Source organism: Cyprinus carpio, chromosome B17 (genome assembly GCF_018340385.1).
Source record: "Cyprinus carpio isolate SPL01 chromosome B17, ASM1834038v1, whole genome shotgun sequence".
In the NCBI taxonomy this organism is placed as follows: Eukaryota; Metazoa; Chordata; class Actinopteri; order Cypriniformes; family Cyprinidae; genus Cyprinus; species Cyprinus carpio.
This window is the reverse complement of record NC_056613.1, coordinates 9,911,322-9,937,543: the sequence shown is the minus strand read 5'-3', so window position 1 is coordinate 9,937,543 and position 26,222 is coordinate 9,911,322. Positions and strand designations below refer to the sequence as shown.

Sequence of the window (26,222 nt, the reverse complement as noted above, 5' to 3'; positions counted from 1 at the left end):
TGGAATCAAGAAATGCTACTGAAACAAAAGTTGAAGTAGTAAAATTACTAAAACTGAAATATATTAAGGCTAAATACAAACTAAAAAAATAAAATACAAAATAATGGAAACATTTTAGTATAGGGACCAACTCTCACTATTAACTAGTTAGTGGGATAACTAGTGCCTTTTATTAACATATTGGCTGTTTATTTGTACTTATAAAGCACATATTCTGCATGACCATATTCTATATCCCTAACCCTACCTGAACTGAACAACTATTAATAAGCAGCAAATTAGGAGTTTATTGAGGAAAAAATTGTAGTTAATGGTTTGCCAATAATGAGAATTGGACCTTAAAATAAAGTGTGGCCAAAAAAAATAAATAAATAAATAATAATAATAATAAAACTAACTAATAAAATATACAATTTAAATGAAAATTTTAAATATAAAATAAAAGCTAGTTCAAAATATTTATAAATTTTATAAGAGTGTAATAATACTGTACTAACACTGTTCCATGTGACTTTGACTGAAGTGATTTAACTAAGTATTTAACTATGTGCATTTCAGGGTGAGGTGTGTGTGATGGGAGAGAGACAGGTGTATATGAAAAGGAAGCCTGGCACACGCTGCACTCTGGGTCGGGAATATTCTCGAGTTGTTTCAGCTGAGCCCTGCATCTGCACCCTCTATGACTTTGAGTGGTGAGTCACACGCACGCATACGCATACGTGCACACACACACACGGAAACGCAGAGCAGCTGCTTTTCCAATGGAGGAAATGAGTGACAGTAACTCTTGCGGATCAAAGGACTCAGTGTTGCATGCAGAGAACAAAAGCTGCAGGGATCCAACCAATTATACAGATTAATTAAGTGGCATTTGAATGAAAAAAAAAAACAAGGTTTTTCCCTTCATTTCTCAGGGTTTTTTTTCAGAGCAGTTTATGATACTGTTGCAGTCGCTACATTAAATTAGCTTGCACTTGAGGCGGCAAGGTAAAAACCTGGTTTTACATCAGTCTGTCGTAATCATATCGCTATACTGATGGAGATGTCTTTACAAGCCCACTCCGGTGCACATGGAGACACACTCCTGCGCTGATCATAACGACGACATAAATCTCCCTTGTACCGCGCACAGGCTCCATTAGAGTCGTCTGCTCTTCTGCAAATTACACGTATGAATAAGAGGCGCGCAAAATTAGCATAATGTCAAATGATTAATTATCTCCAAATGAATAAGTAATGAATATTTAAATGGATGATAAATGAGGCAGTGATCTGATTAGCCTGAAGGAGCTAGTGTTACTGAGTTTAGCCCTGATCCCCTGCAGCAGTTTATACCTTTTCACTAAATTCACTAACCAATCACAACTTAAGGCTACTGTGCTGCTAAAATGTTTGCTCAACAGGGTTCCACCAAGATATGAATAGAACATTGGCTCTTGAAAATGTTCTACACTATGTTTACTATAATATCTTCGATTAAAAACAAAGAGGTTTGACAGACTGATTTCAAGTCAGCAACTTCAGAAAACTTCAGAAAAGACATGCAAATAGAAGAAGCACCAGCAAATTAAGAAAACATCATGAGTTTGACAGCACATGTGCTGCAAATGCTCACAACACAAACAAATAGCCTAAAGTTTACCCCAACAAAACAAATTTATTTATTTATTTATTTATTTTGGCGTATTGATTGCCATTTGTATAACCACAGTTGTACAAATACCATGAAGTAAATCCATGGATAATTTGTGCATACCATGGTTTAACTATAGTAAACATTTTTTTGTTTTTATTTATTTTTTATATAATAAATGTATTAATTAATTGATTGATTTTAATAGTAAAACCATTTGTAGCGCGTTGAGCTCTCTCGGCCACCGTACTCATCAGATGTAGCAAGTTGTACTAATCTTTACAAGACAGATAATGGAGTAAGCTTTAAAAAATTAAATAAATAAAATTAAAAAAAATATATGAATTTAAATTATTGAATTTAAAATATTTCTTAGGCTGGAAGTTACTCTTGTAGATGCAATCTCTAGAAAACAATTTTTCAATGACTCCTTATAGCAAATATCTGTAAAGGTCAAGGACAAATCAGATAAATATATTTGTCAGAAAGCATGGGAACTTTTCATATAGCCAACACAAGAGCAATACAGTGAAAATATAAAAAGTGGTTCCCAAGGTGCATGAGAAAACCATAAAAAAATAAAATAAATTACAGTGCATGCAAAGTGCAGTCTATACAGCATATATCCAATCCACTTCTCTCTATAGACTGCTATTGCATCATAGAGAGTAGCTTAACCAAACTGAATAATTGATGTGTTTTTATGATTTCCCCTGCAGTGATTATGGGTTTGAGAGACAGGCCAGTGGAAAATGTGCACCTGCATTCTGGTATAATGTCAATTTACCAGCACACACCTGCAGCCATGGACAGCACTACCGTAACAGCACAGGGTAACACACACTCACAGATACACAGATGCACACGCAATGCAGTATGATCCATACATGCAAAATTAGTCTGTTTGTGACAGCCTTCATAAGAGTGTTTGGGTGTTTGTGTATTAAATACATGTCACTTTTGTGTTTCTGCTGCTAACAGAGGGTGTTTTCTAATGCTATTGTGTATGTCGGTGCAGATACAGGAAAGTGCTCTTGAATAACTGTAGAGAGGGTCTGAAGGATACACTGAGTCCCAGAATGCAACAGTGTAAACCCATAGCACCCAGTGGCCTACAGCTGAGCACCATCAACTCTCAGCTCACTGCTGTACTGGGAACCAATATCACCTTCAGAGTAGCATTGCAAAATGTAAGTCAGCAGGTGCAGAGACACACAAATTCATTTATATTATAAGGTGTTCTGCTTTAGATTAGTGGTCCTCAAACTTTTTAAGATGGCAGACCAAGTATGAGAGTAAAAAAATGTTCCAAACCACAATAAGGGGGTCTCATTCGATGTTCTTTTCATTAATCTTCCCTTTTGCCACCAATCTATAATTTTATAGGTAATGAAATTAGCTTGACTCACTAACTAGGTTAGAAAAGAACTTGCAAAAACTATCTTTCAAAAGTTTGGGGCCAGTAAGATTTTTTATTTTTTTTTTCAATTAAAACAGCACAAAGGCATTAAATTTTAGTTTATAAATGGGTTTGAAAAGAATTTGTTATTAAATTGATTAAAAGTTACAGTATTGACATTTATTTTGTTACAAATGGTTTCCATTTCAAATAAATGCTGTTCTTTTGAACTTTTTGTTCATCAAAGAATCAGGAAAAAATGCAAAATGGTTTCTGCAAAAATATTAAGCAGCACAACTGTTTTCAACATTGATCATAGTAAGAAATATTTCTTAGGCACCAAATCAACATATTAGACTGATCACATGAGACTGAAGACTGGAGTAATGACGCTGATTGAAATTCAGCTTTGCCATAACAGGAATATATTGCATTTTAAAATATATTAAAATAGAAAACTTTACTGTAATAATATTTCATAATATTACTGTTTTTACTGTATTTTTTATCAAATAAATGCAGCATTTCCGACCCCAAATTTTTGAACAGTAATGTACACTGACACATAACTGTGAGTATTTTTTATTATAAAATTGAAGTTAACAGTAAATCAGTTTAATTCATTGTTATCATTTTATGTTTTAAGATATATTCTTTTTTACTCAGACCTCCTGCCATCTGTGGACCACAGTTTGAGAACCAGTTTCAAAGCCTTTACATGCAAAACCATGGAATATACCTGTCTTTTTTGCCTTTTTTCTGTAGGGTGACTCACTGTCTACAAGTCTCCATGTGGACTTTGGAGATGGCATTTCGGTGTCATACTCCAATATAAGTCGCCTTGGTGACAGCATCACACACACGTACAGGGTCGCTGGGATATTCAGGGTCACCGCACGTGCTCAGAACAGTCATGGGTCTGACAGCAGCTCTCTCTATCTGCACATCACTAGTATGTACATGAGCACACGCATATATTTCTAAGAATTTGAATTCTCTATAAGAAGCCACTGCCGTCACTATAAAAAACTGTGCCCTGTCAGACTAAATTACCTCTATGCCACTGACTGCACATCTACACAATCTATTTCAGAACCAGCTCTCAATGAAAGATGTGTAGAAGAAGAAATTGCTGTTGTGTTCGGTGCTAAATGTGATCGTTATTGACTTCATATTGTGTCTGATGAGATATCACGTCCGATGTGTCATGTTAGGTCCCGTGGAGCGCATCTTTCTTTCGGCACCGGTGGTCGTCATCAGAGGAAAAGAGGCCAACTTGACAGCAGTGCTGTGGCCCAGTCAGCCCAGGACTGCTACCTTCTACTGGTGGTTCAATAACAGCACAGAGGTTCAAACGCCGAGTATATAATATATATATATTTATATACACACATGTGGCCCAAAGGCCCAGATCGGTTAGGCAGCTATTCCAGTATTACTTTTGACCTCTAACAAAACAAGAGCTCTGCCAAATATATTGTGGTTGCCAGGGTCAGATTGGTAAACCTGTGATTAAGATGGATCTGGATTGGGGTCAAATAAGTAGAAAGCAAAGCCACGTTTTGGCAGGGAAGATACTGTGACACTGTGTTTTCCCTATTTGCAGTATGAACACCTGCTACCAAAAGAAAAAGAATAAATGAATTCTAACTCTGTCAAAATGGTTTTTGATGAATGACAGGCATAGCTGGGAAAACACAAGGGGAAAATGCTGCCAGCTTAGAAATTCGGCCAAGTTAAAAAGCCCAGATACAATTTTAATTATAGATAGCTTGTCACAAGGTAGGAATTTATTGGGCCGTTGAAATGTTTGGGGTCATTATGATTTTATTTAATTTTTTTCAAAGCAATTGATACTTTAGTCTGCAAGGACAAATCTTTTCTAAATAATGCTACAAAATACTTCAAAGAAGTGTTGTAATTTCTAACTTGTTCATCAAAGAATCTTGGAAAAAAAATATTGTGGTTTCCATATTGAATTAAGCTATACAAGCATTTTCAGCTCTGATAATAATAAATGTAGGATGTGACACTGAAGACTGGAGGGCTTTGCACCACAGGAATAAATGACTAAAATATATTCAAATAGAAAACAGATCATTTAAACTGTAATAATATTTCACAACATGATTGGTTTTACTGTATTTTTGATCAAATAAAACCATGGTGAACATAGGAAACTTTTTTCAAAGTTATTAAAAAACTTGAACAGCAGTCTATATTGTTAATATTGCTGACATATTTTGTTTTTACATTTGTTTCATCTCAAGATAGGCACAGACTTCATTTTGACTGATTTCTTCATTATACTGATTTCTTGTGTCATGAAGGATTAGGATGGATTTAAACTACAGCCATATGAATCACTATTTTATGATGCTTTCAAACATCCCTGAATTATGAGGTCATTCAGTTCAGGTCTGTTTAACATTTCTGAGGTGAAACACATAAAAAGTGGCAGAGCAGCTTTTAATGATTATGCATCTAAATTCTAGAGCGTTTTCCTGCTGGAAACCTGCCATAGAGCATTTAAAAACGCACTTATACAGAAGCTATGCATTATAATTGAATGTCTAGTTTAGATTATCTCTGAAATAATTGTAATAATATTATCTGTTCATTTCACTCTGTGTACCTTCCTCCTTTATATATAATACAGGCTTTTAGGATTATTTTAGGGTGAGGCAAACAGCAAAAATGTTGCCCAGTTTAGCAGTCCAGGTTTGTTTATAAGCCAGCTGTATTTGTTTGTGGTTGCTTTTAATGTTTAATAAAGTAATAATATACAACAAAGAGCACAACCAGGCAAAACGCAGACCCTCCAGTGTGTTAGCAATATTAGAAAATCTGCTTGTAAATAATTCAAGACAAGTAAATACATTAACTTAACCCATTATACACTGAAAGTACAATGTTTTCATATCCACTACTTTAATTTCCACGGAAAACAAGGCAGCATTAAAATGTAACCGCATTGTTTTGAAGGAATATTAATGTTAAAATGTCATTTACAAACATCAGTCCATTTTAGCGCTGCTGCCCAACATGCCCATCTTGTGCTAGAACAAAACACAAAAGGACCACAAAAATTACATCAGCAAGCCCTCCGTAAATTACAAGTAAATCTCACGAACAGAGCGGCTTGTTAAGAAATACTAGGAAAAAGCATGAAGATCCTTAAGACCAATATATCTACGAAAAGCCCCGAGATCAAAAACATGACAACTGAACCGTGAAACACAGCGGGAGATTGGCCTTATAGGGCTGTAACTGGTTTCTGCTATAAATGATTCTGCCACTCACACATCAGTCAGAGCTGTGATTTGCTTTCCTGTTTCTGAACGTCTCATATGTGTGTGTTTTTAGCCGCTGATCACACTGGAAGGAAGCGTTTCGCACACGTTCACGCAAGAGGGACCCAACTCTGTCACGGTTCAGGTGTCGGCGGGAGGCACAGTCCTACAGGATGTGAAAATCATCACTGTCAAAGGTGAAGACTTCCCGCTGTTCCTGCTCTTTGAGATACAAAATGTGGTATTTTTAGTTTCACAGAGACTTATTCAGAATTAAGAGGAATTTTTGGCATCTCTGTTTCTATCGTTCCCAGACTTCTTCCGTTCTTTACTGCTGTCGTTCTCTCCCAACCTGGATGAGCACAACCCGTCCGTTGCCGAATGGAGACAGGACGTGGGGCGCGTTGTCAGGGCAACGCTCTCTCAGGTATACCGACCTTAAAGTCCATCATCATCTCCTGTTGGAGTGCTCTGTTCATGTCAGTGAACTGCTGAAAAGAACTCATGAAATTTCTTGAAAGGCTGCTGATAGCTCACCACGCTTCCTCTCTCTTCAGCTATTCTCTTTCCTCTCTCAAATGCTGCTGGTTTAAAGCCTGATGGCTCTTTCTGGGCTCTCCGGCGAGGTTCGTGTTTGGCTGAGAGGCTTTACGTGCTCTCACGCATCCATCTGATTTCCCCTCAGTCTGAGAGCGAGAGATAGGGTAATGTAATGCTACTGGCGAGAGTGAATCACAGGAGTTCAGAGTGAATATTGATGCGGCAACAGAGAGACTCTAAAGCCAGTCAGCCAATTAAAGAACAGAGCCAAAGAACTGCTCCGCAGAACTCCATTACAATGAGTCGCTCAAGCACAAATATAATGGTCTCTCAAAACCTCTGGATTTTCGACTTGAACAGAGTGCTTTCAATACGGTTACACAACATCATATCATAAATATTACAACCGTCTTGCGATTCGCTGGAATGACTTATTATGATTTGCAAACATTAACGGAGATATTATTAATGTGCAGACGGGCATGAAATGATTGACTAGCTTTTACGCATGAATTAGATCCCGTCATGAATGTTGCATGGTGATAAAATTTGTTTCATTTAATGGTTACTAGTGTATGAGAAATGCGTGTTTTTCTGTGTGTGTTTTCTCCAGGTTTGCGGCTTCCCTGAGGACCAGCTGTTGGTCTCTGTGTTTCCTGGATCTCCAACTGCCGCTGAGCTCTTTATCCTACCCGAGACAAACCAGTCAGCATTCAGATCACACACAGAGGAACAGCTTGATAAGGCAAGAACCACACACACACGCGCATATTGAAAAAAAAATGCTTTGCTATGATCCCCCAAATGACAAGGTCTGATGATTGATACAATCTGTTAAAAAAACCTATTATGATTCTCTGATGGCTAAATAAATTACAGTGGTAATAAAAATAGGCTTTATTACTAGCGAATAAACCTGCTGAAAAATACATGCACTTACTTTAAAAATGACATGGGCTGAATTGTTATGCCCAGCAACCACAAAGAGAAATAAAAACTCCAGTTTAATTTGTACTTGACAATAATTCAAATTTATGCTAAAACCAGCAGTATTTTTTTATCGCGTTCTCAGTTTATGTAGGGTTATGACCTACAGCTTTCCAAAATGAAAAATGTAGTATGATCATTTTAAATGGCTTACAAAAGATTCATATTCACAATCGTTATGCAAATAAAGCTTTTTTGCAGCCTTTATAAATATTTTTTATAAACTCAAATAGACTGCCGATCAAGTGTTTGGAGTGAGTATTTTGTAATTTTTTTTTTTTAAGTTAACACATTTTTTAAGCAAGGAAGCAATAAATTGATTAAAAGTGACAGTTACAACATTTTGTTAAGATTTTGTTTCAAATAAATGCTGTTCATCAAAGAATCCTGAAATAAAACAGCTTCCACAAAGATATTGAGCAAAAATATTACACACCTTCTACATTGATAAAAATAAAACGTTTTTTCAGCGCCAAATCAGAAGGATTCTGTAGGATCATGTGACACTGAAGACATTTTAAATTGTAATAATATTTCAAAATACTACTGCTTTTACTGTATTTTGAACTTGGAGAGCATAAGAGACTTTCGTTCAAGAAATATATATATATAAACTTTTGAATGGTAATATATGTCCACAATTACTATGATTTTAGTAACTGAAATCATTATTTACACACATTTACTGCTTTAATGTTGTAACATTGCATATTAAATATTTGATGAAATACGATGATAGATTAAAAGGCTTTTCCATTTATCTCTTTTCTTTAGCTCTCATATTCCTCATTACCAGTCACCATTATCATTCTCTTGTTTCAGATGTCGGAGGTCTTCATGAACGCTTTAAATCAGAACCTGATCCAGTTTGATCTGAAGCCTGGCACAAGGGTCACTGTGTCTGTGTCTCAGCTCACACTGGGTAAGACCTGAACACAAGTTTCTGTTCCTAAGATTTTAATAGGACAATCCATGCTCTCCAATGACCCAAAATGCATACAAAAAAAATGCATCGCACTGCTTCTGTCTGTGGTTATAGGGCTCGTTTGGCACTGCTGTCTGTGGTTGAGTTACATTAAACTGTCTACCGCATTGTGTTCTGCATTTAATTGCCGCCTCGTTGTGGTAAATTACAGCGCTGTCTGTGGTTATGTGAGGTGACTTTATGCTTCTGTGGTTATATAAGGTACACTACATGATTACTTTGCTGACGATCCATTGTGTCAAATCCCTCAAACTTCTCTTGGTTCTAGAAATCCCTGAGAACAGATAATCCACCTTGGACTTTAGATTAATATTGATAATGTGGAGCCTGTCTGAGCATGACCAATATAGTGAGTTGGAAATGACATTACAGGATCATAAAGAGTGTCTCTCTGCCACATATAATTCTAGCCTTTTCAGACACAGCCATTTGTCTTCATTGCTCCGAACAGGAAAAGGTTCAGATTGCCTCCTGCATTCTGCCGAAAGGTCACAATCATCATGCGTCAACCCTCAAAGGGCTGAAGGATGGACTGCAGCGTGTGTGTGTGTGTGTGTGTGTGTGTGTGTGCGCGCGCAGTGAATGAGTGAGACAGTTTTTAGAATTACCGAAATGGATATGCCTCTCACACATCAGACACGCTCTGAGAGACAGCAAAGATATTCATGGTCAACAGACTTTTTGTTTTTGCAGTTAGCCGTTGTTATACCAATAACATATACAAGTAAAATAATATTATATATGACAGTAATATATTCTTCCTTTATTTCTATTTACCAGTGATCATTCTGACAAAATAACAAGATTTAGAATCGTTTATTTATTGGACTGCATTTTAAATCTTTGAAGCATTTTGATTTTGTTCATGATTCCTTTTTTATTAATGAAGTTTATTTTATTTATTTTTTATTCATAAATAAAATTGTTACCAAGAATAATAGTGAAAATCACTGAAATATTAATAATGATAGAGCAGGTAAATCTCTAAAATTTATATTTAAAGTGAAAGTAAAGTGAAAGTGACATGCAGCCAAGTATGGTAACCCATACTCAGAATTTGTGCTCTGCATTTAACCCGTCCAAAGTGCACACACACAGCAGTAAACACACACACACCGTGAACACACACTCGGAGCAGTTTAATTTACCTTGTTTACCTAAATGATTGGATGGTCATTTTTATTTTAATGAGCATAATACATTCTGAAATGGGCATTACAATAAAAAAATTTGTATAATATTTGATACATTTTCAAAATGATTCATTTTCATAAACAATATATAAAATATTAGGCATATTTTATAAAAACAATAACTATAAATATCAATAACTAACTTATTCTTGCTGTTATTTTATTAAAATCAGCAAAGTTTTCCTAGCAAATAGATATGTGCATGGTGACACAAAGGCAGCGATTTTGGATATTACATATTAAAAGTCATATAGAAACATTTTTGGAGAAGTATTGATCATGATTTGTTTATTATAAGAACATGCATTTGATAATAATGCACATAGAAAGCATTGTGAATGCATTTGTCTTTATAACTGGAGAACAAAGAAAGAAAAAACATGGCACTGGCAAAGCCAAGGTCAGGGTTTTATTTCCTAGGGAGTGCAAGTAATAAGAATTTGCAACGAATGCAATGTGAGTCACTTTGGAGTCATCTGCCAGATGCATACATGCATGCTTTTTATATACAGACTGTGAGATAAGACATTGAGTTATGGTGTGTAACATTTCCTGCAGCACCTCTGGTGGACTCCAGTGTTCTCCCCAGTGGCTCTGCCATGCTGTTACTGGTTTCTCTGGGTCTGGTGGGATTGGCTATTCTCTTCATCTACAAGTTCAAACGGTAAGCCTTGCCTCTCCCAAATCTCTCAGTTCTGCTTAACAAATCTGGGCTAATTACACATTGTCATTTTGATGTGCCCTGAAAATACCAAAAATTGCTGACAAATGATGCCCACTTACTTTACTGGCATCAGTTTCCTCTTGATCTGATCTACTGTACTTGGACCAGAAACAAAAACTCATCTAATTTTTTTCCTACAACACTAGTAAAATCCCATGGATCCATGTGGAGACAGAGGACACCCATGAGAAGGAGCCCGAGATGATCAGCGCTGTCGGACAGGAGAAGAATGGCACGCGTACATCAGCCACTGCATTCACAACATGCAGCGCACACACAACACACACACCATTTCCCTCCAACACCGGAACACACAACAGCTTCAGCCATCTGCCACCTCCAAGAGAACTGATAGAGAAAGAGCTGGAGGCTCACAACACTGGTGAGAAAAGTCATTATCCCATACACAATATTTATGCTAGGTTTTCTTGTGTCGTTGTTGAATCTGTCTGCTTAGTGAGTTTCTTAACAAGTCTTGTGGAAAAATAAGTTTACTTTAGCATATTTTAAAAAGCATGCTTTCTATGGAAATAATTTACTTTCAAAGAAAATACTTAAGTGCAAAATTAATGTATTGGTTTTAAGTACTTTATTGCATGTTTTTTACAATTAAGTGAAAATCTATTGTAGTGTAAATTTATATTAAATGCAGATAGTTAAACTAGTTAAGAGTGCCTTTTCACAAATTTAATAAAGATGAAGTTGCAATTTAGTACATTTAAAATATCTTAACTTTGAATGTAATATCAAATAACTACAGTAGAATTATAATGAAGTACTTTACATGTGTTTTAGTATGTCAACACATTAAAGTACATCTTTAAAGCATGACAAAAGATTAAAACAAAATTTAAAATGTACTTGATAAAACTTTTAATTTGACATTATTACAAAGTGCACTTAAAAGTGTTAAGAAAGGTGTTGATCAATTAAGTACACTTTAGCAGTTTTTATATCATTATTAAAGGGTCAGTTCTCCCCAAAAAGAAAATTCTGTCATTAATTACTCACCCTCAGGTCGTTCTGAACCAGCAAGACTACGAGAATACTTTTTGTGTGCAAAGAAAACAAAAATAAAAATTTATTTAACAATTCTTCTTCCCACATCACCTTCTTCCGCTATTTTGGAGAGTTCCACGACACATGCGCTAGGCTTTCCAATGAAGGTTAACAATGCTGATTACGTTCAGGGGAAAGCACATGCATGCGTATAACCCTAACCCTAATCTTTATGTTCATAAAGATGCAATTTGCGCTCAAGGAGCATGAAGAAAGATGTGTTTGTTTTTGTGTGTATCTGTTGTTTGTAAGCGTGAGGTCAGTGGATGGACCCCAATTCATTCATTGTACTTTTATTACTCTGCTGTCAGAGAAGGTGATTGTCTTCTGTGTGTCCCAGGACTTTCTGATTCACAGTAATCAAGGACTGATCCCATGACACTGAAGTGGAAAGCATTGATCACAGAGTTGCCCTTGCCTGTTGTTTGCAATTACAGTGATTTTCTGCTTTGTGTGTGTGTGTGTGTGTGTGTGTGTGTGTGTGTGTGTGTGTGTGTGTGTGTGTGTGTGTGTGTGTGTGTGTGTGTGTGTGTGTGTGTGTTTAGGAGGCCTTGGAGTTGGAGAGCGGCAAAGGACCAGACAGATTCCAAACTGCACCAATGTCTGAAATGATGAAGGAAGGTTTGAAGATTATATCAATTGTATTAGATGTATAATTATACTTTTTTCCACCTTAATTTTTCCTGTTGTTGTGGTGCTTATGCCTTTTTATTATTGTGGTGTTTTACAATTGAGCTCTATAAATAAATAATTCCTTAAGTGGTAATAAAGGTATTTTTAATTACAGATTAAATAAAATCTCTATCAAAAACAGTAGAATAATACTGTATATTATATCAGCACTTGAGGAGTAGTTTCTTTCACCCCAATACAGTTCTTTCCTAAAACGGTGATCAGAGAAACTGATCTAATCTTCTTAAGCAGGGGCACCAAATTCCTTTTGTAAAAGTAAGAGATCATTCTCCGCATGCTAACTTGTAGATATATTAAGATTAACTGCCTCACATTTGTAAAACAGCTCACTTTTAGAGTTCCCAAATCATGTATGTTACACTTTCATACAGAAAAATCAATATTTAATCATTTGAAATATGCTTAAAGCTTTATGTATGTTTATATTGATGCTTACCTCATCTGAATCAATGTTAAGAGGTCATAAGGAGCATGGTTTTAGGATCGAGTAGATGTACATGGCACAAATAGAGGTTGGTACCTTCATCTGTGTAGAAGTCTCATCTGCTGAACATGTCCATTTGTGCCTTGGCTATGTGTATTACTATTGTAAGATGGCAACATATTCTTAATTTGGTTAGCATTCATGATACTATATTCCTAGAAGTATACTCATTTGGAGTGCATGTTTCATTGCTACTAATAGCTGACAGCCAGTTTTATATTCGACTGTGAACTGAAAGTCACTTTAATCTGAATAAATGTATTTTTACATTAGTGACTGCCCACTGATTCTTTACAATGGATTTTCATGACATTTCTGTAACTATCGAATGGCCTGTGTATCCCAGTTTCTCAAGGCAATTTCCAAACACCGACCATCTTTTCATTCCTCCAGTAAATAGCCTACAGCAGATGACCTGTGTCACTGAAAAATCTTTAATAGGATCACGTTAAATGAAAGGATATAAAAGAGATTCTCTGCTGAAATTAAAGAAAACAATGCGTTTTAGCATTATCTGCATTTTGAACCATTCCAGGCATAGTTTCTATTTTCTCTCATTTGCTTGTGTTGAATTTTTACCCGTTAAAACAGGAAGTTTGTGTGGGACATATTGAAATGCTCAGCCTTTTTTTCCATTATGAGACTGAAATCCGAAATTGCATACTTCCCTACTATACAGTATAGTATAGGCAAAAAACAGTATGTGACAAAGGAACTATGCCCAAATTCAAAATGGTCATAAAAGAGTAGGCAAAAAGTACCCAGATGGACACTTTACAATCCCATGAGTCCACGGCAAAGGATTTATGGATGACAGTGACACGATGCAACTGATGTTGGTAGGTCACATGACAATGACATCATGGCGAATGTAGTACATCCAGATTACATTCATACTATATAGAGCATACTCTTTTTGCAGTCATGAAGTAATTACTTATCCAAAAAAGTACCTTCTGTGCAACAGCCATATTGGCAAAATAATAAATGTTTCCTCAGCACCAAATCAGCATATTAGAATTATTTCTTAAGGATAGTGTGACATTGAAGACTGGAGTAATGGCTGCTGAAAATTCAGCTTTGCCATCACAGAAATATATTATTCGACATAATATTATAATATTCATATAGAAAACAGTAATACTGTGAAATATTATTACAATTTAAAAGAACTGTTTTTAGTATCATTATTTTTGATCATATAAATGTGGTCTTGGTGAGCATAAGATACTTCTTTTAAAAGCCTTTACAAAATCTTATTGACCCCAAACTAACAAGACAAATATTTAATTGAGGAAAATCATTAATCACCAGTTTTGACAGAAAACTCCAAATCGAAATGGTCCAGTATTTTGAGAAGGACACAAGAGAATGCATCTGGTGAACAAAACAGGAAACAAATAAAAGTCTTCAGTATGTTACGGTTTTATGACTCCAGGATCTGCTGAAGCTGTTCAAAGACTCTGTACACAAAGGAAATGCAAACAGGCATCTATTCAATATCCACCCATAAATGAGAAGGCTGCTGGTCTGGACAAAGGCTGTCTAAATATCCTGCACCACAGTAGCCTTTAGAATGTCATATTTTTCATCATTTTAGCTCTCCCGCTCTCCATCTCTCTCGCACATACACACCACGCACACACACAGGTACAACCGCAGATGACTATCAGCATTTTTCAAAGTTTGTATGGTTGCATTTGAAGATTAAAGTTGAGTAACATGGACAAAAGAGCACTCTGCATGAAAAAAAAGTTGGGTTTATCTCGTCCAGGGAGCCCTAGTGGTCATGTTTATGTGATAAGGGAGAGAAGTGTATGAAGAGAGCTTGAGTGATTTTATGGTATGGCACACAGAGCTTTGCCTCCATGGATTGTGCCGTTTCCTTTAGAATCTCATTTACCATTATAATTGAATGTAAAGCAAAGGAAATAGTCAGATGTCTCATCACACACTCTACGCTAAGTGCTTTGTATTTTGTTGTGATGGGCCTACTTTAAATTCAGTCAATATTCACATGTGACCGGCATAATTGCAAGTTAATGAGACCATACGCAAATTGTAAAACTACATGTCCCATGACGCTGTACTTCACATTATTGTGCAAACTTGTTTTGCAATGTATGATTAAAAGTGGTCCCGCTCTGCTCAACTTCAACTAGAAAATAAATAATGTATTTTCCCTATTTGTGCGTTTACGGATATGTGTGAACATTAATAGCTAAAAATTAATTAACCATTATCATACTATACTGTCAGCCAGGGAGCGCTGCTATAAAATTCAGGTTTCAGACTTTATTCAGTTAATGTATTTCAACTTCCGTATAACTTTCAGGAAAAGACAGACAGCTGTCACTTTAAAAAGTCTGAAAAATTAATCTATGTCGAAGTGATTGAGCTTCGGCTGTCAGCGCGTGAGTATGTGTGTGCATGCGCGTGAGTTTTTCTTGTGTGTACTTCCTGTAGCTGACGGACTGTGTATGTTTCAACCTTTCCTGCCAGACTCATCACTGCCGCGTGTGAAAAAGATTTAACATTTTCCAAAGGTCATCCTGAGCTTTCAGAGATGGAGAAACATTGATAAAGTCAGAGGGATTATTTAATGTCTGATGAATTATTAAAAAGGCCTGTTTTGGTTTGAGTACTTCCGTCTCCTCCGGCTGTCATTACTTACGGAGTTCACCTCACACATGACACATTCATCAGACCCGTTTCACTTCAGTGGCATTCTGACTGGCGCAATTGTTAGAAAAACAATCGTGTTCATTTTTTTCATGCACTATCATTATTCATGACCTTTATATAAAAAAAAAAAATTAATAATAATAATAAAATGAGATGTTGTCACCGAGTTGTCAAAACATATCATTAGAGCAGCAGGAGACTTTGCATTGCCTGAAATGTTGACTATATATATATCTAACATACTAGGCATTAAAATATAAAGTGAAATATAGACTTATGCCAAATATAACTGCCAGGCTTCAAATTTGGATGCCAACTTGCCTCCCAACTGGATAAAATCCAAGCCAGAGACTGATATAGGAAATATCCTTTTCCATGGTGACCTTCCAATAGTGAGACTTTATGAAACGCCATTCTGTTTTATGTGCTTCATTAAAGGATATTAAACGAGGTGGTTGTCCTTAGTGATATCAAACTAATGATTATGCTTATATTTGCAGGAACCTCCTCTCCCCTCAGACATTACAGAATGACATTTTATTTGTTTTGTGCTAATGTGACCATGTTTCACGTTTATTGCTGTTAATCTGTGTATCTAGAGATCTGCTGTGTGATTCCATATTTTTATGGAATTTATATCCTAATTTTACTACAAGGCAACTAGTGAAGCATCAAGATTCCAAACTAATGTGCATTTTTAATGGACAATAAAGTGTATTTTAAGTTTTTTGCATTATGTGCAGTCAAATCCCTAAGAGATTTTACTGTCACAAGTGCTTCTGGAGTATGTAAGTGATTAGAAAACATGCATGTTTTTGACCAATTTTGTGTAAATTGGTTATGTTTAGAAGTTGATATTTTACAGTTTTATAAAAATCATTTTCACGAGGCATTATAGCTATGTAATTATCTGAAATAAATAAATAAAAGTGATTATTTTTATTGAATAAAACGGTTGCTAGGCAATTTTGGGTGGTTGCTTGGGTGTTGCTCACTGGACCGAATAAAAAAAAGTGCTACTTAATTCTTTTTGTGTCAAAATGGTTTTAATGAGAACAAATTATTGGGTGCTTTAATATTTAATTTAAGTGAAAATGTGTGCAAAACACTTTCACACACATTTTCAAAGAACTCTACACCTGAGATCTGCCTTACCTTCCTTTTAAATTTACACTTGCATAATCCCTGTGAGTTTAGAGATTTGCTTGATACTTATCTGGAATTGATAATAGAAAGATTAAAACTATTGACTTCCAATACTAGGAAATACCATAATGTGTGTGTAACGGAGGCCAGCAGTTGCATGTGCAATCAGCCTATAATTCAGCTTCCGTTCCCTGTGTGCATTTTGTATTTGATACTCATGCTGTGCTGGTTTGATCTCCCAATCATTGTGTATCAGTGTTGTTAATAATAAAATATATATTGTGATTGTATTTGCCATCATTGTAAATTATGCATTATGTTTGAACATGATAAAGCCAGCCACATCAAAGGAAAAGTGACTGTGCTTAGGAAGTTTTCAAATACACACAAACACACAATCCCATCAGTGAAAAGGCCATTGTGTCTTTGTGATACTGTCGTATTACATTTGTAATTTCTAGAAATACAAATAAAAAAGGTATCAACCCCTGTAGAGTCTGTTATTCATTAAAACTGCCAACACGCATTTATGTTCAAACAACTTGAAAAAGTGCATATAGCATCCGATGACCCCTTTAAAACAGTTGTGTATGTGTATTTTTGCAAATTGTATCTAATAGTAACACAACAGCAATAACACAGCCTTACTCAACTAGCCATATCTAATGATTTGAGGTATCATTTACATCCATAACACAGGGCATGTTTAGTTACATTACCAATTTTAATACGGTTAGGGACTGAAATATTGGAATAGTAATAGTAACAGTGCTGCCTTCCTTAGCAAGTGCTACTAATGATGTCAAGTGTATCAAGTGTATCAGGTTGTGTTATTGACCTGGAAACAGTTTAAAGACGTAAATCAGGACTTCTGGGTCCAGGTACTTCAGAATGATCAGGGCTGACCAGGAACCCTGGGAAATAAACAGCCGCCCTTCGTGCTCTTTTATCATCATTTCCATTACATCAAGCAGCTCGTTATCGGCAGTGTTTTTATTAAGTCTGTGGTTAATGTTGAGTGTCCGCTAAGTGAAAAGGCTCAGTGATTAATGCAGTAAAGCACTGTTCTCAGATCTGCGGACTAAAGCAGGCTCGTACACAAAAGTGCAGTACACAGGAACACAGAGGGGTGAATCCATCCTCGCTAGTGCAGAATTTCTTTACTGACTCCCCAGTGTGTCACTGCTAAGGAGGAGTCCGGTCTGACTAATGGCTGTCTCTAACGTCCTATACTGGGACCTGTTACCTTCACACACACACTCTCAAAGCATCACTGCAGACACATATCCTCATGCACACGTGTTAACTCCTACTCTGTGACTAATGATGGTGTCTTATGGCCCATACAAGGGTCAGTAAATCAATTACACATTCTAATAAAGAAGCAGACACATCTCTCTCAGCCTGTCACCACTGATATATTACACATACTATGAGCGAGATTGCATATGTGTGTGTGTGTGTGTGTGTGTGTGTGTGTTAACGCTCCACTGAGGCCTTTCCGACTCCCACACCACAGTATGGACTTATGATGGAATTATACTGAATAATAATGACAACTAACTACCAAACTAAATCACTTCAGTGCCATCAAACTGTAAAACTAACATCTGCTCATTGTTTATTCTACCGATATAAATCATCTTTAATTAGTGCTGAAAAATGATGTACATTTCATGTGTTCATTTAGACAAATTTCATCTACGCAAGCGTGAAAATCAAACTGCTACTCTTTTTTTTTTACTGCATAATTATTAGTTTCAATATCATAACAAGACTGACTCACTTGCATCCAACCAGGATTCTCTCCACTGTATAAATGGTGCCTATAAAAAGAAACCACATATTAAAGTACTGTTTGATCTTAGAATCAACTGTATATTTTGCAGATCTAATTCACTGACCCGTTGAAAAATCATTGACTGGAAAATATCAGTGGATCTATGAAGAAGGAGGACAGATTACCCTAGCCTTTTGCAAAGGAGGACATACTTAATCTGTCTTCCTGAATGAATTTCTTAAATTTGACACATTTATATATCTCAGTGTATTTTATATATATATATATATATATATATATATATATATATATATATATATATATCTCAGTGTATTTATATATCTCAGTGAATTTAATTTATAACTGTGATGGCATTTTTTTTTAGCAGCCATCATTCCAGTCCTTCAAAAATGATTCTAATATGCTAATTTGATGCTCAAAAAACATTTCGTAGTGCCTTTAATGGTAAAAACAGTGTGCTGCTACATATTTTTGTGGAAACCTATTTTTCATGATTATTTGATGAATACAAAAGTTCAAAAGAACCTAACTTATTTGAAATCTTTTCTAACAATATACGTGTTTTTACTGTCACTATTGCTCAATTTATAGCATGATAAAAGTTTTGAACAGTTTTGTAATTGTCTAGGTACTTGCTTTTCTATCGTCCACCTCAAATTAAAAAGATTTTGGGTTTTCTATTAAGAATCATCTGTAATATATCTATCTGACAAACTTGCATGTGCTCTCATTCATTTTTAACTCATTGAATGTCATGTTTTTCATGGCAAACTAAAATGAAAAATACTTTTCAGCTTTTTCACATCATAAAATGTGTTGTGTGAAAATATAATTCTCCAGTTCTAGAGTCAATCCTTCTGGCCATTGTTGTCCAGCGGCAAAAACTTGTGTTTTCTTGATTGGTTAGAACTAATGGATTGTAGGCCTGATAGATTTGAGCAGCATGTGTACAACTTAATCTCATTTAATTATTTTTGACTGAGTCCCATCAAACTTGGGGTACTGAATGGACATGCAGTGACATCTAGTGACACCAACAGCAATATATCCTGATGTCTCTAAAAGTAGACAAAGAGCAGGTTGAAAAGGACACAGTGTCAGGAGTATGTAGTAAGACTAAGTCTTTTACAAGAATAATTAAAACCAAGTAAACATTAAAAATCACTATATCCCCCAGAGGTCACAGTTCACATGCGATAAAGCCAGAAACTGAGCTGTGTCTGGTAACTGCGCTGATTCAAACCTGCCAGCCTTGTTAACAATGCACTCATTGTCCATTTGCATATTCACAATCATAGCCATCGGTGAGGTTATTAACCTCTTCTGATGTCAAACTGTAATAATGGTTTGGTACACGTCGTCAGCAACAACACTGTTTACTCAATCTATCGCTTTAGGGCATTTTCCCCCTCATTCTGAACGGCTGCAATTTGTATGTGACTAATACGCTATGGGTCACGACTGCAATGTGGAGTAATAAGCTGCCAACCCCTGTAGACTATGTTATCCATAAACACTCACAAGCGAAAACATGTTAGTTTAAAGGCAGTGCAGCTGAGGGCAGTGGATATAGTGAGCGGGCATGAGAAATTGCGGTTTTCTAGGGAATGAGAATTACAGTAAGGTCATGGAAGTCGTAATGTGCCCAGTGCTCGAATAAACTACTAACCCATTTAAATCTGAATGCTTGATGTATTACAACAAAGTAACCAGGTTGCAGATAGCAGGCTTGTCCAAACAACCAGCAAAACATGACTCTTTTAGTGCAGAGGTTATTAACATCTAAAACTATAATTCATGCATTATTTAACATTTATATTCAATTCATTATGCTCTACTTGTCAATGACATGTTGCTCTGCTGCTGAAATGTGCACAAGTGAATACCAGTGTTGAATTTTCCCATTCCCACTTCCAAACTCAACGCATTCCCGTCTATCTCGCATCCCAAAAAAAGTATATATATGTAAGGGATTAATTGCAAATTAACCCTGACAGGGTGACCAGGATTTAAATCACCCGCTTTAGTCTAAGTCTCTATATCATCTTTAGAGTGTCATTCCAGTGGGAAAATTCTATGTAACTGATGTGAGTGTAGCCTATATTAGCCATCATTTATTGTAAAGAAGAGCTGAGGTGGATAGGTCTACGAATCCTAAGCCTTGACCTCTGACCCCTCTCTATTTAATCGGATGTGTCAAAGCATCACAGGCAAGCGAAACACATTTATACTTGGACTTGGTGTTGAAAAGGACGGTGTAAATAATCTGCTCCAAACAATCTGAGGGCATCTGTCACATTAATCTGAACGGGAATCGGGTGAGACGGATCTTCCGGTGGATGGAGGATGTTTTATTCTTTTTGTTCTTGTGTTGGAGAGTGGCCTTGAATTATTATGAGATATGAGTACAGACACACAAATACATGCTTAAAAGTATTCACACACACACATACACTCCGCATTTGAAATATAATAGGGTATGTGAATACGATTGTTTTGACTACATTGTGGGTGCCAAATGTCACCACGAGGATAGTAAAACCTGCATTATTCTAATTAATGTATTAATGAATATGTAAATATGCTGAATGGTTTCTACTAACGGTTGGAAATGGTGTGTGTGTGCACAATAAAGACAAAGGTGCTGTCTGTAACTAATATTATTCGGGTAACTCACAACATGACAGTGGGAGAGAGCGTGGGAGAGATTGATTTGATGCCCTGGGCGGTGTCCTCCTTTCATTTGTTGGTTTCAGGGTTCAGATGATTCAAGAGCAGGCCAGGTAATTGAACACGCTGAACTCTCACACCTCTCTAAGTGATTATCTTTAAAGCTTTACAATTCTAATTCTGCCCGGCCTTTTTGGTTTGAGCATTGAAATGGTAATAATATGGCATGAAAAACTTGATTATATTCACGAGCATCCATTTAGACTAGTTTAATTAATAGATAGTATTCATTAGTGAAGATGTTGTAACACTCCAGTGACAACGGGCTCATTAAAGCACGCGGCATTTATTTAATGCCACCATGCTACTGCCACCTAGTGTCTCAAATATGACTTACATGAATAGTATTTTTTTCGTCATAAAAAAAATTATATATATATATATATATATATATATATATATATATATATATATATATATATATATATATATATATATATATAAAATATACTGAGATATATATGAGTTAATGTTTATTCAAGAATTTATTTTTACAGTTTACAATAAGGTTTAATTCATAAACAATAGATATTTTTCATTATGTCCCATAAACTAGCAAGGAGCAACGTTTTTACAGTATTAATTAAATATAATTTAATTTTTTATGCAAATATAATTTTCATTTTTAAGTATATTATTGTTCATTGTTCATTTATTTTCCTTCATAATGTATATTAGCTATAATGTTTTAGAATGTAATCTAGAAAATGTGAAATTAATAAATGTATAGGAACTTAGAATTAGCATAAATTCATAAATTAATAAGATAATGAATTCCGTATTGTTTATTATTTATTACTGATGGCTAAAATTTACTGAGATTTTTTTGAATAGAATATTTTAGAATATGACATTTTACAGAATGTTGGGATCAAACAGCAATGTTTGTTTGTTTGTTTGCATTTTTGTAATGTTTTTAATTATTTAATTTTTTCTGGCACACACACTCAGAAAAAAAAAGGTACAAGAGTTGTCGCACTTGTTAAAAGTAACAAACACACCATTTAGGTACTGTCCCTTTAAGGTACAGCTTTTTTCTGAGAGTGCAGAAAAAAAATCCTTTTTTGTTTTTTGTGAACTACCCCTTTAAGTTTGTCCAATAGTTCTAAGACCTCAACATTCTCTTATTTCTCTGTAGTTCAACAAACATCCACCAGAGAACAGCATGACTCCATGCTGAGAGGAAACTCTTTTATATTCCAATAAAAACAATTCAGGAAGCAGCGGGAGCTGATCTCAGGTCAGCATATTATTCTACGTGTGAATTTTTAATAACTGTCAGAAGAAAGAGAATTACTGGAATATGAACAATAGAGGGAAAAAAAATCAAAGAGCGAGAACAGAGCATCACTTTATTACTATTTCTCACTGACATGCAAACACACACAGATTAGAAGCAGATAGGGTGATCACTTGCACTCTGTATGATTTCAAAATACATTCAGTTTTCTCTTTTACTATTTTTTTTCTCCCTTGTCCTCTCTCTCAGATACATGAACATGAGTCAGGCTGTATGGAGTGAGTGTAGGCGGAGGTGAGAGCGGATTGTAAAGGGAGAGACACTGCTGAAACTCACTGTACTGTATGCAGCAGCATGCACACATAATATTCCCTAACAATACAGCATGGTTGCTAGACTATCATGGTATTACTAAGCACTGCTGTAGCTTCAAAAATGCTACAGAAACTCAATTTTATGTGAGCCACAAAACCTATTTTTATTTCACATGGACTTAAAATGTGTCACAGGCCCCTCATGCGCAGTATCACATGCAAAAAAAAGAAAAGAAAAGAAAAAAAAAGCATTTTAAAACCAAACATTTCAGCTGCAAGCCTGCAACAACACAAAAACAACTAGTGACATAACTAATACAAATAACCTTTAAAATGCCAGCAATCATGTCGCCTGCCAAAAAAAAAAAAAACACTAAATAAAACACCACAGCCTGAAATGCAAATATTTGTAATGCATGAGACTTTAATTATTCAACAACTGCACAAAAACAACATTAGAAAGTGTAATTTTCAGTTCCAACAGAGCTTAATTACAGTCATAAGATATCATGATGACATTAAAACCATCTCCAAAACAGATCATCTGAACTGAACAGAGCTGAATGGGAAGACTGGAGTCAACAGTTTGTGTGTATGTGAGTGTATGCCTCAAGAATAAACAGCCCCGCGGTTATGCAAGATACTCGTGGGAAATTGGCCAGATGTGCCTTACTTGAGACAGAGACTTTCTTCTCACTTCTTTCTGTCTTTTAAATCTACAAATCAGTTATTTTTACTGTTCTGTGACATCTGGAAACTCAGACATAGCAGTCAATCTCCTTCAGGTCTGTAAACAGAGTATTGACCTGCAGCCCAACCTGTTTTGGTGACAAGAGTTTAGAACAGAGGACATAAGAGTAATGGAACACAACATAGTTGTGCTTAAATTATATTTGCCATTTTCATAAGGTCAGAGGTGGAACAATATGCACATGGGACTGATTGACTTTAATGTCAGCCAAGTTTTTCTTTCCAACTCCATCATCCTAAAGCAGTTGTCATAGAATACAAGACACAAACACTATTAACTCAAATTGTCAAAGTAAGTGTTCTAAAAACCTTAACTACTCCTACTACGTGTTAGTCCCATAACTAACTCTACCTTGAGTTCTGAAATCACTAGAAAAATGGTTAAGGTTTACAGACATTTCCTTTAACCCACACAATGCAATGCGTAAATAAAAATATAAGAAAAACGCCTTATATATACACTACCACTCAAAAGTTTTTGAACGGTAAGATTTTTCATGTTTTTTAAAGACATCTCTTCTGCTCACAAAGCCTGCATTTATTTGATCCAAAATACAGCAAAAGCAGTAATATTGTGAAATATTATTATTATTATTATTATTATTATTATTATTATTAATATTTAAAACAGATGAGTAAATTTTTTTCAGGATTCTTTAATGATTAGAAAGATCCAAAGATGAGTATTTATCTTAAATAAAAAGCTTTTGTCACGTTATACTCTATACCATTCAAAACCATTTTTTTCTCATTTATTTAGCAAGGATGCTTTAAATTGATTCAAAGTGAAGATGAAGACATTTATGTTACAACATTTTTTTAAATATTCAACATAATAATAATAGATGTTTTTTATTTTCTTTGAGCAGCAAATCAGAATATTGGAATGATTTCTGTAGGATCATGTGACTGGAGTTTTGATGCTAAAAATTCAGCTTTGAAATCACAGGAATAAATTACATTTTAAAATATATTCAAATAGAAAACAGTTTAAATAGTTAATAATAATTAATAATTTTAAATAGTAAAAATATTTCAAAATTTTACCGTTTTTTTCTGAACATTGGATCAAATAAATGCTTGGTGAGCAGAAGAGACTTCTTTTAAATCTTTAAATCTTACTGTTCAAAAACTTGGAAGTGTATATATTTACCAAATTTGATTTCTTCATCCACAAATGTCTAACCCTATTTAGAAATGTTATGTAAGGAATCCTAGGAATAGTCCTATTTACATAATTGGTTACACTTTATTTTAAGGTGTCCTTGTTTCTATGTAATTTTACATTTAAGTACTGAGTAATATCAATTAACTACATGTACTTATACTATATGGTTAGGGTTAGGATTAGGGTTTGTCTTAGGGTTATCTGCATGTAATTATGCATAATTTATTGTTATTATAATAGTAATCACATTTAACGTGTAACAAGAACACCTTAAAATAAAGTGTTACCACGTAATTCATATGGAATAATTCATTTTAAAACTAATCCAAAGATAATTGGGAAACTCATGCTAATCAAATCCATAGAGACCCAAGTATAAAAGGAAATGTCATGAAAACATTGTTTTTATATATTCTCCACTAACACCTTAGAGTATATTCAGTATTGGACATAAACAATTTTATCACTATACAAATATAAAATTCTATAGCAATGGAGGAAATTCTCTTAGGATACATCAGCCAAACAAAAGCAGGTGCTCATTTGCAGGATTATTTAAAGAATAATGAATCATCATTAGTCATTTGTTTGCTCAGGTACTGAAGTAATTAGGGTAATTATCCTCATACATAAAGGGAAAGGTTGGTCACAGAGCGCTGGCGTGTGCAGGGTTAAATGATTCACTGAGAACAATGTAGTGGATGAAAAAGAACAGAACCAGTCATGAGAGATGTCAGATCCAGGAGGCCAAATTCAAGTTCAGAGCCATTTGGACATAGATAGGTTTGTTTTGTGTTATAAAACATGTGTTTGTGTGAAGCTGAAAGTGTAAGAAGAGAAACAACATGAAAAAGAGACAACTTTACAACTTCACTTTGTTTTCTTATTCTGTTCTTGGGAGTTCTATGTCAGTGTGGTTGCTGAGAGTTTGGAGCTAAACCAACTTTTGCATAGGGGGATAACATCCTAGTGCTTTTTATGAGAGAAAAAAAAACTCATAACATGTAGGCCATTCAATGGGTAAGTGAAGTAAACATTTAATAAATGTTTTACACTCAAACAGATGCAAACAGGTCGACAAATAAAACCAAAAGCCTAAGGGTCAGTTTATATGTGAGACATAAATACAATAAGTTTTTAATGGGCAATATAGAATATATTATATACATGCTCAGTATTTATGGATGCTTAAGAGGAGAAATGCTGTTATGAAGTGGCCAAACAAAGAGTCTGAGGGGGTGTGTATATGTGTGTGTTTTTTGTTTTGTTTATGGTTTGTATCGTATCCTCGCGTTTGTATAAACTCTATCTGTGTATTTTAAAGATAAGGCTCGGGAGACGCGGTGGTCCTGTGGGCGGACAGGACTGGTCACGTGATCCCCTCACCAAGTTCCCACG

The 26,222-nt window shown here is 35.3% G+C and overlaps 1 protein-coding gene across 4 annotated transcripts in view; it reads left to right on the top strand.

The window, feature by feature from the left end:
* The window catches only part of LOC109101273 (VPS10 domain-containing receptor SorCS3-like), a 53,091-nt gene extending 39,831 nt beyond the window's left edge, over nt 1-13,260 (top strand). For 2 of the 4 annotated variants that reach the window (XM_042742092.1, XM_042742090.1), the window contains 12 exons: nt 559-692; nt 2,353-2,466; nt 2,652-2,823; nt 3,798-3,984; nt 4,247-4,380; nt 6,399-6,522; nt 6,640-6,752; nt 7,479-7,610; nt 8,675-8,774; nt 10,589-10,694; nt 10,901-11,136; nt 12,359-13,260. In XM_042742092.1, the coding sequence (XP_042598026.1) occupies nt 559-692; nt 2,353-2,466; nt 2,652-2,823; nt 3,798-3,984; nt 4,247-4,380; nt 6,399-6,522; nt 6,640-6,752; nt 7,479-7,610; nt 8,675-8,774; nt 10,589-10,694; nt 10,901-11,136; nt 12,359-12,420 (1,614 nt within the window). In that variant the 3' untranslated portion in view covers nt 12,421-13,260. Of the gene's footprint in view, nt 1-558; nt 693-2,352; nt 2,467-2,651; nt 2,824-3,797; nt 3,985-4,246; nt 4,394-6,398; nt 6,523-6,639; nt 6,753-7,478; nt 7,611-8,674; nt 8,775-10,588; nt 10,695-10,900; nt 11,137-12,358 lie in introns of those variants that run through there. The other 2 variants (XM_042742091.1, XR_006156845.1) reach the window with 2 other exon arrangements.
* Nucleotides 13,261-26,222: the final 12,962 nt, after the last annotated feature.